The sequence below is a fragment of the Pithys albifrons genome, chromosome 1 (assembly GCF_047495875.1).
Source record: "Pithys albifrons albifrons isolate INPA30051 chromosome 1, PitAlb_v1, whole genome shotgun sequence".
Lineage (NCBI taxonomy): Eukaryota > Metazoa > Chordata > Aves > Passeriformes > Thamnophilidae > Pithys > Pithys albifrons.
Window position 1 is genome coordinate 78,964,337 of NC_092458.1, and position 17,133 is coordinate 78,981,469.

At 38.1% G+C, this 17,133-nt stretch overlaps 1 protein-coding gene across 3 annotated transcripts in view; it reads left to right on the top strand.

Annotated features, from left to right (window-relative positions):
• The first annotated feature begins 376 nt into the window (after positions 1-376).
• GRM5 (glutamate metabotropic receptor 5) overlaps positions 377-17,133 on the top strand; it is a 264,345-nt gene continuing 247,588 nt past the window's right edge. For 2 of the 3 annotated variants that reach the window (XM_071556030.1, XM_071556041.1), the window contains exons 1-2: positions 600-1,235; positions 8,761-9,641. In XM_071556030.1, coding sequence (XP_071412131.1) covers positions 8,963-9,641 — 679 coding nt within the window. In that variant the 5' untranslated portion in view covers positions 600-1,235; positions 8,761-8,962. Of the gene's footprint in view, positions 442-599; positions 1,236-8,760; positions 9,642-17,133 lie in introns of those variants that run through there. The other variant, XM_071556024.1, reaches the window with a different exon arrangement.

Genomic DNA, 17,133 nt, shown 5'->3' on the forward strand with positions numbered 1-17,133 from the left:
TCGGTCTGCCCTTGGCAGGGACATCTGTCGTCTTGCCGTGCCCGCTGCAATTGCCCTGCAAAAGGGAAGGGGAGAGGGCTGGAGAGGGCAACCTATCATTCCACTGGCAAACAGTCCCTCCTTTCTGCTTGATATCGCTGTCTGTGTGTGTATGTAGTGAGGTGGTCGCTACTCTCGCATCCCCCGCTCTCCCCTTGCCAGCAAGCAGCAGGCAGAGCCCAGGGCTGGCAGGCTGCTTGGTATCCTGGAGGAATCTATGCCACTTGGTGGCACTAAAAAGTTGCGCTGAAGCCCAGTGTTCCCCAGTATGAAGAGCCCCCTCGCCCCTCAGCCCGGACCCTCAGGTGCGGCAGCGGAGCGCCCGGGCTCCGAGCATCGCGACTCCAGGGGACAGCAAACTTCGGCGGGGGCAGTTCACAAAAGCTCATCGAGATTGCAGGGGTAAACTCTTCCTGTGACTCCGTTTTAAACAGGAGTGGTTTTTTCTCGTTTCTTTTTTTCTTTTTTTTTTCTTTTTTTTTCTTTTTTTTTTTTATTCTGGTGATGCTGCTCTGAACAGACCGCTGCTTTCTTACTTGCCAGAGAGTAGCGCGGGAGGGAGGTGTCGGTTCGTAGGGGGACTTTACGACCTTCAGAGCATCTGAAAAGCTTTCCTCGCAGAGCAGAACGCAGGGTTAGCGCCTAATAAATGCAGAGAGGTTGCTACCATGCATAGATAAGGAAGGGTGAAGGTGCTTGCAGGTGGGTCAAGCTGCAGCAAGTATTTAGGAAGCCCAAGGCTGTGGTAGCAGAGAGCAAAGACCCATCTGTTGTTTCATCGTTTGTTTATTCCTCCTCCTCGTGCCTTCCCCCTCCCTTAAATCCAGGAATCGTTCACGCCTCTTGCAAATGAGATCTGGGCGATGCTGAGAGAACAGCGTGTTGCATAGTGTGTGTCTATGTGCATGCATTCGCGGGGGTAGGATACTCGGTCCTCAGTATTTGCCTGTGATCAGAAGAAAACAGGATGTGCCTATAGCTGGAGGAGTGACAATGTCAGCCTAGTGGGGCTCACCTGCTGGTGATCTTTGCAGAGGCATTTGAGGATTATTCAGCTCCAGAAGATCGGTGAGAGGAGTGCTATCTCTGCCGTGGCTGAAAATAGGAGATGCCTACCCTTACCTGTCTTGATTATTGCCACTAAAGGGACCACTTTGCCGCCACTGTTGGAAGAAGCATTTGCTGCCACGGACAAGGTAATGCTGGGGGGGCGGGGCTGGGGGAACAGCATATTTATGTGCCCTGGATTGTGGACAGAAACCTTGTGGATGCCGGAGAGGCTCTTTCCCCCTCTCCCTCCTCTTCCTCTTGCTTTTTCTCAGTGCCCTGGTTACTGGAGGACCAGAACAACTCTTGGGGAACCAGAAAGCCAACTGGTGTGGTACCTCTCTAGGGGTTGCTGGGGCATTAGGGGGTCGGGGTGCTGGAGGGAAGCAGGCACTGATCCCTCCCCAGAAGCAGGGTATGTGTGGGGTGCAGGGTGCCGGGGTACTGTGATACCTGGGCTTGATAATGTGTGTGATATACTCCTTCGGTTCACAGTGGGGATTTGTCTTGCTGGGAAGGCATAATGGAAACAGGAATTCATTTGTGTTCCAGGGACAGTCAGGCTTAGCTCAGCCATAGACTTTTCTGTGTGACCTTGGGACAAATCACTTGGCTCTGCTTGGCAAGCCCCGTCTGTTCCTTATTCAGTAATCGAAGCTAATGTCTCCACGTGCAAAAATGATTCATTGTGGATTGAGACGGACAGTGATGCCACTAGCCGAGCAGGGAGACAGAGACCTAAGAACCAGTGTGCTTGCATACATACACGTCTGTATGCACAGCCACTTTAGTTGTGGCAGCGCAGGTAGCTGTGTTGGGAGTTAACCTTGTCCAGTAGTTTCCTCTAAGACCCAGCCCTATTTATTTAATTCATTTGCAAAAATGTGATCTTGCATGTCAAATGTGACCACTGTGACAAATTTTACCACTGGTCGATTCTTAGGTTGATTGGGTTTTTGTCTTCCCCTTCCGTAGACCTGCCTGGAGGCGAAAGCAGGCAGCGGGCGGTGCTCAGCACCAGGGACAGCGCCCGCTGCCCTCTCCCCGCCGCCCGCTTCCCGTTCCTTTCCTCCCGCTGCCCACTGCCCGCAAGCAGCGCTGTCCCGCGTTCTGAGGCTCCGCCACCCAGACAGCCCCACTGCCATTCGGTATCTTCTCTGAGAAGCAATTTCCGGTGTTGGGGAGGGGGTCACTGGGTGTAGTGGGAGCCAGGACGCTTCTTTCTTCTAGTCTTAAGGACGAAGTAGGGGGTCATCTCGAAAATGCTAGAGGAACATCTTGAAAATACACCACTCTAAATCCTGAAAGGGAAAGATGTATAGAGGAGTTAACTGTCAGGCTCTTAAAATTCTCTATGACTTGCTGGGGTGTTTTTGTTTGTTTTTGGTTTTGTTGGTGATGGTTTTTTGTGTGCTTTGTTTTGGGGATTTTGGGGGGTTTGGGGGATTTTTTGTCTTTTTTTTTTTTGGTTGAGTTTTTCTACCGTATTACTAAACATTTCTATCCCATATTAATATTTATGAATTCTCAAATACCTTGACTATATGTTAATTTTTATGTTACACCATCACAGTGTTAATATTTAGGGTATTCAAAGAGCATTTTTTAGGATCTTTATATAGATTTTTTTGTCATTTTATTTTCTGACATGGCTATGGCATTTTTGGCATAGTGGCAGTGCTGGAATGCCATCATAACCACTCATATTGTGGCTTGATGAAAAATGTTTTTTGCTATTGCTTTTTTCTTGATCAGCTCCCCTAGTCCCTACAGTTTTATTATTAATAAAATTCTAGGATTACAGAGGAAAAGACACCTAAGCTATTATTTTCTGCATTGTATGGTATAGCTGCTTTTTGGTAACAACAGCAGTAAGTAGTGTATTTGGTAGAATTGCAGAGGTAATTGCAAGTTTCCCTGGGAATTTAAGCACCTACATATTAGTGCTAAAATTGTTTCACCAACCAGAAAGCATGTGTGCGTGGACATAACATGGGGAAGAACTTCCCAGTATTGCTAAGGATCTTGTTGATAATTATAGTATTCTCTGTTTATTAGCTATGAAGACATGAGATCAGTGTGCTAGTCTGTTATTTTCAGTGGCTGTTCTGACCAAATGGTGAAAAATCTTCCTTGTTGCTTAATATTTTTTTCTATTTCTAAGTGGAATGATTGGAAATTCCTTCATAGTGTCTCCTATCTTATAAGTTTATTTTCTTTATCATAGAGCTTGATTTAATGCTCGCTGGAATTCACAGAGCAGATAATGCAATGACCAATGTTTTTTTGGGTTGATGGGGTTTTTTTTGTTTGGTTGGTTGGTGTTTGTGTTTATGTGTGTGTGGGTTTTTTTTAGTGAACAGGAAAATTAGACAGCAGTAGAAATCTCAAAACAGAACAGCGTGCTCATATCTCACAATTTTCAAATAAAGACCTTTTGAGTTTGTCAGGTTTTGTTTGACCAGAGTGAATTATCTCTGAGGAACGGGCATGGGGGACTTTCTGCACATTAAGCATCCCCTGAGCACTGGGAGATAGATTGTCAGAATGTCTTGAACTCAATGCTTAGAATTTGCATTCCCAATAGCTAGCAGAACTCAGCAAGATTTAGCATCCTGAGTATACACTTTTTCTTAACATTGGTTCCAACTGAGATAAGTTGAGAGGTCTCTCTCCTTCTGTAACCATTTTCTAAGACTGTTCCAGGTTTTTCTACTGAAAGATCTTCACTGTGTGATAAGTGACATGACAGACTCTGGACCAGTAATTTCATTGCTGCTTGCAAATGTTTTGTCTTCTCTGACGACAAAACCTAGGTTAATTCCTTGGGATATACTGATTTGATCCCTATCAACATTTAGTGTCTCATATCTGATTGATTTAAATTAGTTGTGGTTTATACTGTAAATGAATGCCTGGAAAATATTTAATCAGTAGGTACATGGCTGTAACTTATAAAAACCTAACATATAAGTAAATTTTGTTACTACCAATGAGTGAATTTTAAGTATGTTAGCTTTTGTGATTGTTCTGATCCTGAAAATCCTTTAAGGAGAATTTTAAACTTTAAATAAGTCGTTACAGATATTTGACCAATAGTTTTCTTCATCTGATAAGGACTGAGCATATTACCAAGTGCTTAGCTGTACTGGACCATGAATTCTCACTCTATCACAGCACTGTTCTGTGATCCAGTAATCTGACATTTTATTTTAAATATTTAAATCTTCCTGGGGATTCAGAGACTATAAACGAGCAGGCTGTAAACTTACAAAGAAGAAATCTGAATGAAAGTGTTTCTACTTCTGTATGGGGGTTTTTCATGATGTAGAAAAGAATAAATAATAAAATTTTGCTTCGCTGAATTTGTGTTTCACTTATTAAAAACCTCAAAGCCAAGTGGATTCAGGTTGCAAAGCGGACATGTGCTTCACTCTGGGGTCACTAGTGGGCGCTGCTATAATAATGTAAACCACGTCTCGAAAGGTTGTAATCCTTCAGGTTTAAACACAGATACCTGCGTGGTAGCAGAAGCCCTTAAGGCCAGTCAGATGTGTCCCATGGATAAACTCTCGGCCACGTACATAGCAGAAAATTATCACTTTGTGAACTGCTGTTCATAGTCTGATTTTTATCAAGATTTAATTAATGCCCTTAGATATCAACACTCTTTTTGTTTCTTTTGGTCTGCACAGACTGCAAGTACAGATAAACTTGCATTTGAGATTGAAATGATTTTGAAAGATTTGTATTACTTTAATAATGAAAGATATGTGTGATGTTTCATGGAATATTACAGATGCTCATTTTCTACTCGGTTAAACCTCAACATGAAGTATCTGGAACTCTGCCCTAAAGGAACAGCTGAGAATTTCTCCTGACAGAAATTGGCATGAAGTTTTTACTGCCAGGGAGAACACAGGTTACAGGAACATGCTGAGTGCTTCATGAGATCTTTGTCTTCAGTCATCTGGGTAGCCCATAAATTTTTGCCTGTGACAAGACTGAGATAAGGACAGATAGGGAGAGTTACTTTTTTGTTTTATGACTTCTGCAGTTATTCCAAGCGTGAAGCTAGTGCACCAGAATATTGAGACCAAAGAGTCTGTCATCTATTGCTAAAGCATGTGACTTCAGGATTAATTTATAGTTAGATTAATAACTCAAATAAACTAGAAACCTTGATACACCAGTAATTAAGTGCCTGATTTAATTTTGCCTATGTTGCAGTAAATTTAGGATAAATCCATTGATGCTGACGAAATAGAACAGTGTGAAAAGCACATTTGACCATAAGTGTCGTGCCTGTTGTCCATCAATGAAAACAAGTAAAAGAAGATAAATTATTAATTGGGAAACAATTCCCATTACAGCTCACTGTCCTTGATATTGCTGATACCTCTGTTCTCAGTCTGAAGGTTGTAGCATGTCAAATTCCCTTTAGAGTTATTCTTAACAATTTAAATAGGAGTTATATTTAGGCTTATGAAATTTTACTTAATTTTGTTTTAGTACTCATCCTGCTTGTAACAATAAGCTTCCAGTAGTAAAAGAATGTAATCAAAATGTGGAGTGACTGGTATGTGATTCTGTTGGGACAGAAGCACAGTAAAATTGTGTATTTGAATAGCTCCCTTGGCCATATTCTCTTCAGGAAGATGTACTTCAGGAAATGCAATTAGTGTGCTTAGTCTATCAGCATTCTGCTCTGCCATTTTGGCCTAAAGTGGGATTTGTTACCTAATTACTCCCACGGTATCTTTGCATAGCATGGCCAGCTCAATCCATCAGAAGGATGACAGGCAAGAAGAACAAATTGAAATACAGAAGATTCTGTGTATATATATATAAAACTTACTAGTATTTACTTTGAAAGATATGGAAAACCTGACTAGACATGAAGCTAAGAAACCTACTTTAGTTGAACTTACAGAAGGCAGGGTGGATGTATGAGATAACTTCCTGAAGTGCCTTTCCACCTCAGTCATTCTGTGATTTTTAAGTTTATGAGCCCAAGAGCAAACCCACAGAACCAGACCTCTATTATACTAATACAAGTTCATTGAAATTTGGCAAGCTCACTTAGCCATGCTGATATAAATTCCAGGTTGTTTCATTCCACCCTGAATCACCCTAAAAACCATTGACTTAGAGTGTTTTGAATGCAAGTCCTAAGACCAATATTGTGAAACATAAGCAGTGTTCTCAGTGCAATTAGTAACAGTTTTTAAGTCCCCAGCAAATTGTCTTTCACTTTAGTAAAGTGAAGAAAGTTCATTACTTGTGAAGCAACTGCTGTCTGCATCTGACTTCTTTTCCCTTGGATGTCATGGAGTGGAAGGATTTTATTGGTTTCAGAATCTGCATTTGGGCCATAGGAAACCCCCAGCTATTATACATGCTAATATTATGGAACCAGAAATATAAAGGAGACCTTCAGCTTTGCCTCATTTTTTTACCCTGTAATTTTATACTGATACATAACACTATAGACAGAGAAGAGCAAACAGCTGTCTTTGGAGTGAGGAAGATAAAAATGGCCTTGCTGCCCTCTCTTCCCCATATACCCTGTATGGAAATTGTTTAATTCATAGGCACAAGACCAAGACATTTGGTCAATGTGTGTTGTAGAATTAAAATGGTGGATGGAATTGGATTTTTTTTTTGTGCCATGAGCTCCCCTCAACCCTCTGAACTCTATTTGTATGTATGCAGATTCACAGACAACTAGGTTATAAAAAGGCATATAATTCTATAACCAGTCAGAGCCTGAGACAGAGCTGGCAGTTATCTAGATATATGTAGCCTTAATTTGGGAAGCTCAGAAAAATAAGTGTACATGGTTTTAAATAGCAGAGTACTATTTTTGTACAAATGTTACTAAGTTAATAAATAATTTTTCTTAAAGTGATAAGGCATTCAATTAATTAAAGTCATAGGAATTTAATAGTAGTGATATTGTACAAAAATATCTCCTGTCATTTGTCCTTCAGACCATTTTCAAGTTATATAATACCAACTTCAGAGTGATGGAACAAACAATTGTAAGACATAAGCAATAGTGATAGCCTGTAATTAGAAACTAATTAGCCTGAACTGAAATGCTGTTATTCCTTAGTGGCAAAGAGTTGCAATATTGTTAAGCCAATGCTTCATAGACTAGAAAAACACCCAAACCTTCTTGAAGTGTTTTACAGTTGTCTCAACCTTATTTTATTCTTAGGACTTTATAGTACTAAAAGTTAATATCTAATGAACCTATTAATATTGTGATTAACATTAAAAACATTTATATTCAATATTTTCTCTTTTTAAGGATTTTGTTTGGTAATATTCACTGATACTGTGGCATAATTTTCTCTGTGTAAATATAATTTATAGACGTACAGGTAAAACAATAATTGAACAAGCCTAATATCAAGCAGAAAAGTGGTTTTAGATTTGCAAGTATAATCTTCAGAATGAGGAAGAGTTACTTAATGACCTATCTGTGAGGAGTAAATTCAAGATTAAAATACTGTGAGATTTTCAGCATGGAACAAACGGAGGTAGATTTCCTATGAAAAGGGTTTCTTTCACTTTACAGTATCTAGGTCATTTTAGAGTCATTGGTAATGAATTAGAAATGATTGACGGTGTCTGAAATGTAGGGATATTTATAAATTTATTTTATTGCATCAAAAAATATGTCCATAAAAGTGAGATCTGGCTCTGTCCCATAATTTTGCAGTTGTTTTGCCAATAATGAAACTGGGCATATGGTTCACTAAGTAGCTCAGCATCTTCTAGATTTAAGAGTGTACTTGGCTTTCAGTACTATCACTATTCACTGGCAGGTGCGGAGCAATAGATAGTATTTAAACATGCTCAGGGATCAAGACCTGGGCAAACTACTGTTTAAGCACTATATTTATAACCAGAAGCATTCTTCTGCAAATCCAATGCTACATGCAGAACATTTTCTAGTCCCAGATGTGAAGTATTTGCTGAGGGTTTTTTCTTTTTTTTTTTTTATCCTTCAGCAACACTAAAGTTGGGTGCAGATTGCATTGCGGACTGTTGGTAAATGTAGTTGATGAAATATCTTAGGCACTAATGCATCTATATAGTCTCTGTGTTGACTTCTACCAGTGAAGTCTGTAGTGTTGTCTACAGTATAAGGTTTTTTCACATTGTTATTTAGCAATTTTTGAAGCAATGATATAAAAAAATGAAAATAATTTCACTCCTCTGATGTTTTGAAGTACTGTTCCTTTGCTTAAAACAAATATAATTATTAATGCCAAAATAATTTTAAAAAAAATCTTAACTTATATTAAAATTAAAGGGAGTTGTTTTTGAAGATGTATATTAGAAACGGCAACATCTTTCTTCTGTGGAATTAAATACGTGCCTGTCTTTTGTGTTTTTGAAAATATTTCCCAAAGAATTTCTAAAAAAGAGTGACAAAGAGAAAGATGTTGGCTTATAGCAGCAGAAGCACAAGTCTAGGACTGTGAAACACTGAAGTGAAATAAAGTTTTCCAGCTTGGAAATGATGAAAGCAAGCATATTTAGGAGGCAATTACTGTAGTCATCGACAACTATAGGAATGGGTGCAATTTCAGAAGAGATTATAAAGCTGACTTTATACATGATTTTAAGGCTCTTTCTCCTATTTATTCATTTTTGAAGGTTATGAGGATTATGACCACATGTGCAGTTCTGCATAGCTGTCCACTTGGAGATGATGGTGACTTCTTAGAGAATACAGGCAAACTCCTGATTAAGCATCAGCAAAGTGCTCCTTTTATCCAAAAGATTTGATAACTGCTTTCACCAGCTCTCCAACTTTTTTCCATCATGTTGTCTCTACCAGCCTAAACCATTTCCTAAAATGATCCTTTTGCTGTTCCTTGCAATCCTGCTGTTGAAGGAAGATGTCTGTGGGAACTTCGGGCTTTTGGTTTCAGCACAGGCAAATGAAAGAAGGGTGGTTGCACACATGCCTGGTGATATTATCATTGGAGCTCTATTCTCTGTCCATCATCAACCAACTGTTGACAAGGTTCATGAGAGGAAATGTGGAGAGGTAAGAGAGCAGTATGGCATTCAAAGAGTGGAGGCAATGTTACATACTCTTGACAGAATTAATTTGGACCCCACACTGTTGCCAAATATAACTCTAGGATGTGAAATAAGGGACTCCTGCTGGCATTCTGCTGTGGCTCTGGAGCAGAGCATTGAGTTTATAAGAGACTCTCTTATTTCATCAGAAGAAGAGGAAGGGATGGTGCGATGTGTGGATGGATCATCATCATCTTTCCACTCCAAGAAACCCATTGTTGGTGTAATTGGACCTGGCTCTAGCTCTGTTGCTATTCAGGTCCAGAACTTGTTGCAGCTTTTCAATATACCTCAGATTGCTTATTCTGCCACAAGCATGGACCTAAGCGACAAAACTCTGTTCAAGTATTTTATGAGAGTTGTGCCATCTGATGCACAGCAAGCAAAGGCTATGGTGGACATTGTCAAACGCTATAACTGGACCTATGTTTCTGCTGTACATACTGAAGGTAAGAGATTACTTTTTAACATATAAGAATGCCTTTGATCTACTTTGATGTGGTCTGATAAGGGAATGATGATAGTTTGGTGTTGCTGGGTTTTTGCCAGTCATTTGTGAACAGTATAAACTTTTAATTTATTAATAATAACGTCACATTCCCTGAGGATCTGAAGTAGTGTTATGCTGTCCATGGCTGAAAACAAAGTTTGAAACAGGATTACATGTGATCTAGGGCTACTTATTGGTAAAAGTGCTTGCTCTGGAGTCTCCTAAGTGACCTTAATTTAATTTAGTTGATGTTTATTTATTTTTCTTTATCTACCAATCAGTGTATTTACGTAGAATAATAATTTTGACTATATTAAGATCAATGAGAAAGCATCTCATATTCATACTGCAGATGAGAGTTAAGTCATAATTTGAAACTATAACTTAGTCAGAATGTGTTCCTGCTTAATATCTGAGCCACAGAGGCATGGATACTAGAAAACATGCAATTCTAGCTGATACTTGAATCCAGGTTGTCCTATATCCTTGAGATCAGAAGTGTTTCCATCCCTTTTATAGCACTCCATGGAATATTGAACCCACTTCTTGCTCTGCATCTGCCATTGGTTTCAGGAGAGCAAGGGAAGTCTCCTTGAATCTTATTCACACATTTATGTTCCATGTGTGTTAAATTGCTTTCATCATGTGTTCAGAAAATCATAACTCTGTGCTAGATTGATTTTCTCTTTTTATTTCTTTGAGATAGCTCTTAAGCCTTTTACCCAGTGTTTATAAAGAATGTGATTAAGGGGAAATGTTATGGAAAACTTACTTGGTTTTGTTATTTCTTGTACTGGCAGAAGTGAGTGGGTTCATCTTGCTATAAGTGACTAGAATTGCATACTGCCTTAAGAGTAGGTTTCATCAGTCCCTGTCTAATGACACCACCATGTAATGAATTTTCCAAAATTAGGTTCTTTGATGAGTTTTAGGACTTCATCACATTGCCTCTGTAGAAATAGACAACTGCTGAATGGCAGGCTCAGGATACAATTTGGAAATGAAAAATGTTAAGAGAATGAGTAGTGATGGCAACGTTGCTGAACAGCAGCAGATGCTGCTGGCTTTATTACAACCAATAGAAAGCAGATTGCCCTTCCCACACACTGAGTATGCTTCTCTGGCAGAATTCATACTATTCAAAGCCTCTTTTGGGGAGATGCTGGTTCAATGCTAGGTTTGCATGCAGATTGTTGCAATCATGTTTCGATCATGATAGTGAAAGATGGTAAATAATCTTTTTTTTATGGGAATGCATCATAATATTAGCTGTTTCATATAAAACTTCAGTGTATAAAAGAGCGTATAAATCACTCCACATTACATCATCCAGTGAAGGTATTGTGTACCAGCTGATGCCTTTGGCATGGATAGGTGTGCAGCCTTCCCTTAACTAATATGTATGAATAACATCATGGTCAAAAATAATGCCACTGACGCATCACAGTACCATAAGATTTTATATCCTGACTGCTTTTGATGACTCATCTAGTTTTGGCTATGAACAACTTTTACACCTCTCCTTCTTGAGATGGCATGCTTTTATATTCAGTGTGGGAATTCTCAAGCTCATATCAAGGTCTGATTCTTCACAGAGTGAAAATACATACTTTTACCACTTTCTGTGGACATTCTTGGGAACAGATGATAACATATGGCATGTTCATCTTAAAGCAGAACTTTCTACTGTGCATTGGAAAACAGGGAACAGGGACACAAGCGCTGAAGTGAGACATAGATGCTATGATCAATACAAGAAAAGTATGTGACAGAAGAGCTGAATGTGAGGAAGGAGAAACGAATGATGCATGTAGTACAACACGTGTCTGCTTCTACCATTATTAGTGGGGGCAAGATCGGTGGCTCATTGTTAATACCTGAGGCCTCATTCATAGCATATTTAAAGCAATATAGCTCTGGACTTCAGTGAAGGAACATTAAACTGTGTTTCTGGGAACCTTATATTCTATCTTCTATTTGCATAGTCTGGTTCAGATGAAGAACAGGTTTTCCAGTTAAACAACATCACACAAAAATTTTATTACAATATAACAGGTGGTATTTATGATGGGTTAGAAAAATACAAACTCAACAAGGTATTTCTTTGAAATGTAACAATGTCTGATATTCTGGGTATTTTCCAAAGATTATGGCACAGATTATCCTTTGCAGTAACAGATTTTATTTTTTTAAAACGCCATTAAAAACCCCTACACATGAGTGCTAAAGAAAAGCAATTGAGTAAATAAGCAAGTTTTGAGCTGCTTCATTTTTGTATTTATTTTTAATTTTAATATAGTGTTTGTTACTTGTAAATATTCCAGATATGCACCTTTACTAAATGTCTTACATTCACAGGTATTATTTCAAAATAGAAGAAAAAGTTTTGAATTTGTAATTTTTATTGAAGTAGGATCTTGACCATCCATTAGAAGTAGTCCTTATTTCAGTGCTTCCAGTAATTCTGTCCATCTACATACATTATCTTTAATTTTCATGTATTAACCATGCTCTTCTGAATATGATCTTTGATTTCTGTGAAGGATTTTCAAGGAGGGGGAGAGTCCTCTCTTCCAAAGCTGGATGTGGAGAAAAGAGGCATAAAAAGCCCTGGTTATGTCATTGCTTCGGTACTTCAATCACCAGATAAATTTATAGGTCTCTTTGATCTGGTGTAAGAAAAGCCTACCATAAGTCAGTAGTTTCACAGTAAAAGGCTTCTTGTTTGAATCTTTCGTCATGTACGTAACAATTACTTGTGTTTGCAGTGAATTATTAAAATTTTGGGAGGTTGATCTGAAGTTGTGTTGTTAAACCCTTACTATAGACTTCTAGATTTAAAATATATAAAAAAAATTTGTGAGACTCTTGTAAGCTTTGCTCCTTTGACATTTAGCATCATGATTAGTCTGGGTGATGCCTACAGGTGTATAAGCAAATACTAAAAGTAATTTTTTCCTAAAAATAGGAAGGTAGCAAGGACTGATGTCAGTGTAGCTCTTGTAATTTTAAGGAGTAAGTTTCAGCAAATCCTTCAAAAGGAAATGTGAGCAACAAAAGAATAATATTTCTCATAAAACAATGGTCATCTTCACTTGCTAGGTATTTTACATAGGCCATTCAAAATCTTTGCAAGTCTTAGATAGTCGTGGGTTGTAATCCTGTCTTGCTTAGCTTTGTTAGGAATTATTATTATCGTTATCTTTTCCCACTCTCCAACTTTCCTTTGCATGGAATTGTTTGTGGGGCCCTGGACTTGAAATCAACCTTTTGCAGCCACCATGAGGGCCTTTTTTCAAAAAGCCTTATCAGTTCTGAAGTACTGGCCACACTGCGGCCCCATGAATAGACCAGTTAACACTACATGGCAGAGAGCTGGGACTGAGCAGGAATGAGGGAAACAGTGATGTGAAACTCCTTTTACTGAGGACCTATCACTTAAAGCCTGAAGCAAGTGCCTTGAGCTTTATGGATTGCTACAACAAGTATGCAGGCTGTGCTGGGATTTCCTACTGATCTATTTATTGCAAGTGACTTTACAGACGTTTTGTTTCTTTCCACCACTGTGATATGAGCAGAGCTTAAACAAACTTTCTTTAAAATTAAACCAACATTCACTTTCTAAACCAGCTTCACAGACAGATAGAAAGTCAATAATGCAGCAGAGAACTTGACCTGTGCTTCTCTTTGAAGCAAAGTAGCACAGCAGAGAGAAGTCCACTAGTTTAGTTCCCTGATTTCTCAAGTGTATTAGAGATCCTTTTTAGCTTGTGTAACTTTTGTCCACCTCCATGGAAACTAATGAACACAGGAAGATGCAAAGAGGAAAATTTGTATCTCTATTTGGCTTTTGGGTGGTGATGGTTGGCATGCAGATGGGCCATGCAGCTCATGCACCGCTGGCATTTTGTCTCAGTCTTTTCTTTCTTAACCACTTGACAGCACGACTAGTCGGAAATGGTTGGAGAAACCAGGGAGAGGCTGGCTGGTTGCCGAATGAGACAAAGAGCTGCCTGTTCATCTCATTTCCCATATGAAAGCCTTCCTGGTCTTTTTGAAAGATCAGAGGAAAACATGCACAATTTTTTCTTTTCCTGTCATTGCAATTTGAAGGCCTCATTTTGAAAGCCCATTTGAACTCAATACCCTCCCGTTGACTAGACTGACATTTGGATCAGGCCTTCCTAGTCAGAAACAAGGTCAATCCCTGAGAATCTGTGCTTAAAATTTGCCTGGAGCCTAATTAGTTGACAGCTGCAAAGGCGATTTTCATTGCCATTGGAAACCATTTTGCCACACTGAATGGAGTGAAGAGGTGATGTATGCTGGAAAAACAGAAATGTACAGGGGTACAACTGAAACACAACAATGTAAATGTATTGGGAGTGGCAAGGGATAATTTTAATTACATTTTGTAAAAGGTGTACTTTGCTTTTGAACACAGTCTGAAGAAATAAGCCACTTTGTTGACATTTGCTTCAGACAGCTCTTCAGATAAACATTGGATCAAACCCATCCTCAAAGTCCTCTCTGTTTAATATCACTTCCCTCCATTTAAATGTATCATAAATGATATAAAGAAGTGGTTCATATTTTTTTCTTTGGATATAATCCAGCAAGCATAACAAAAGCAGAACTTTTTTCCCCTGCAAATCAGGGTTACTTCACACAGTTCTTTTCATATTTCTTCAAATGTGTCTGGTTACAGGACTGTTTTTGCTCACATCCTTTGCTATCAAATAAAAAGGAAAATTAAAATTAGTCATAATCTGTGAGAATAAGATGAAGAAATGAACAAAAGATCTGCAACAAGTGGATGTTAAAACCACTGCTTGGAACAAACTGTGCTCATATGAGATAATTCCTTTAGAGTCTAGATTATTCTTTTTTAGGTAAAACAATTGTATCATGGTCAGAAATATTGTTTGCTTTTCGTAGTATGATTGAAAATTAGGTCATTTTTTTTAAAGCATAAATTATAATTTTTCATGGTTTATACACAGGAAAAACCCTACATTGTACCAAAATGTACCAAAATGGTTGGCGCTAGTCACTGAAAATATTTTCAGCTACAGAGAAAATGTATTTCTAAAAATATATTTTTGAAAATCAAAGATGTCCTCTCTAAAGACTGGATAAAGTTCTATTTCAACAATATTGAATTTTTGCCCGTGGGCAAAATAGTTATGTTTCGGGGGATTTCTGAAAGCACTTTTAATCTGTTTCAAACATAAATTTTGAGATCAAGATGGTCACAATTTTATATGTTCTTAATCACATTTATCTTGTAGCAAAACTGAAAATTACTTCTCATCTGAAAGAAATCCTATCCTGCTGTTTGCTCCTTTTTGTTGAACGTTGACATCGGCAGCAGAGGTAGATTTTTTTTTTTCTCATTTCAAATATTTATCCTAGCTTCCCAATTGTGAAAAGTGAGCAAATGCTATCACTCAGCTGGGAACACCGAGACAGAAAACTGTAGTAGCATTGAGTTAATGTTTGCTTTGTTCTACTGTGAGTGACTACCCAGAAAACATTCTAACATTGCTGTTGGATGGCTCAGGCCAGACATACCTACTGTGAAAATCTTGACTGACAGAAAAATACAAAATGAGAGGTATACTCTTACTTGTATACCTTTCATTTTGTCAGTGTATTGGGGATGAAGATCCTTTGGGGAAATACCACAAGACAGCAAAGGAAAGGTGGTGCATTACTTTGCAAGTTGATGTACTATTTAAAATCATTTTTAAAAAGTCACTTTTAAAGAAATGACGTGAGGTGGACTTAGGTATGAGCAGGTCATTTGGATCATCAAAATGTCACTTTGATTCTTTTGTTCAGGGGCTAAGTGTTTGAATGTCACCTTTTCTGCCACTTAGACTCCATAGCAACTCAATAAAAGTTACAGCGTCAGGAAACGTTCTTTCACTGAGAAGAAACGATGAGGGTCCAGCAACCTCCAGCTTCATCTTCAATTTTTCTGCTGCTTAAAGCCTGGAGATGGCACAGTTATTATCCCCATCCCCAGGGTGCACCTCTTCAGTTAGGGAGGGATCTATTAAGTTGATGAGATTTGGAAATCTTTCAGAAAACAAAGTTTCACTGCACAGTCCTTGCTGGTTCAGAGCAGATTTATAAAAGATGGTGCTTCTAATATGTATCATCAGATGGTAATGTGATTCACTTTCTTGTGCCCCTCACTGATATTTTGTCTTTGAATTTAAAAAAAAAAATGCTATAGAACTGGCTGGGAAACAGATATTCCATGCAATAAAAAAAAAAATTCCCAAAGTATTTTCTACCCCAAGTCAGAATTGAAATCTTAAAAAACATTTTTTAGTGAATGAAAACTATGATAAAATTTAGAAGTTGGTCAAAATAAACCACTGAACATGTGGTTATATTAAATAAGTCAATAAAAGATACCTTGATAAATCAAATGGGAACTTCATTCTAAAAGGTGCAAATTTTAACTTATCTGTGCAAATACCAGTGTTCTTTCACAGTTTTGATAAAAGTGGTTTATTCAGGAAAGAACTGGAAGTTTCTCTCCCATTCCATTATTTTAGCATGTGTTTCATAGCACCACTCCTGTACACAAGTTAAAAATGTTTATATACACTGACATTTCATTAATCCAATAGTTAAGAACAAGCTGATGAAATAGGTCCCATTATTCATTATTTGTAAACATTTGTGGTATTTCTGAATCTGTATTTCTTATTCTTGAAACAATAGCTTTTTCTTTTTTCATGCATGCTATCTTGTGACTGGAAATTTAAATGTTTAATTTGTGAAGCAATTTTTCATATATTTCAAGGCCAAAAGTGCATTAGTACACTTTAATATATGAAAAAACCAAACAAATCAAACTCAAAACATTATGTTCCTTGAAACAGATACAATTATTGAGAATTCAGGGGAGATCAAGAGCTCTGTTGAAGGCAGAACCAGGAATTGAAGAGAGATGGAATGAAAGCTAACTAATGCAATTGAAAGGATTAGCATGAGAACCCACTGTCCAGAGGGCTAGTTTAAGACCTAAGGACTGAAAAGACTTTACAAGACTATAGAATTTAATTTCCTACATAAACAAGGAAAAGGAAGATGTCCTGCAAATGTCAGTATCTTTATGCAGCAAAAAGATATTCTAGGCAGCTTAATAGTGCAGGAATTAAATCAATGTTGCTTCAAAATTGGGAACTTCATGTACAGTTAAGGAGTAGAATAAATATTTACCTTGGTCCATACATGAAGCACATTTCCTGGGCTTACAAGAGCTCACTTGTGATACCATTAAAAGCTAAGTAAAGGCAAAGCATCTGTGCTGGATATTTTAAACTTTTCAGTCTTCCCTAAGCCAGTTCTGACTAGCTGATCCTTGAATAATGCAGGAGACAGTGATCTTGGAGGTGATTCAAATATTATAGACTTTGCTTTAATTTAAT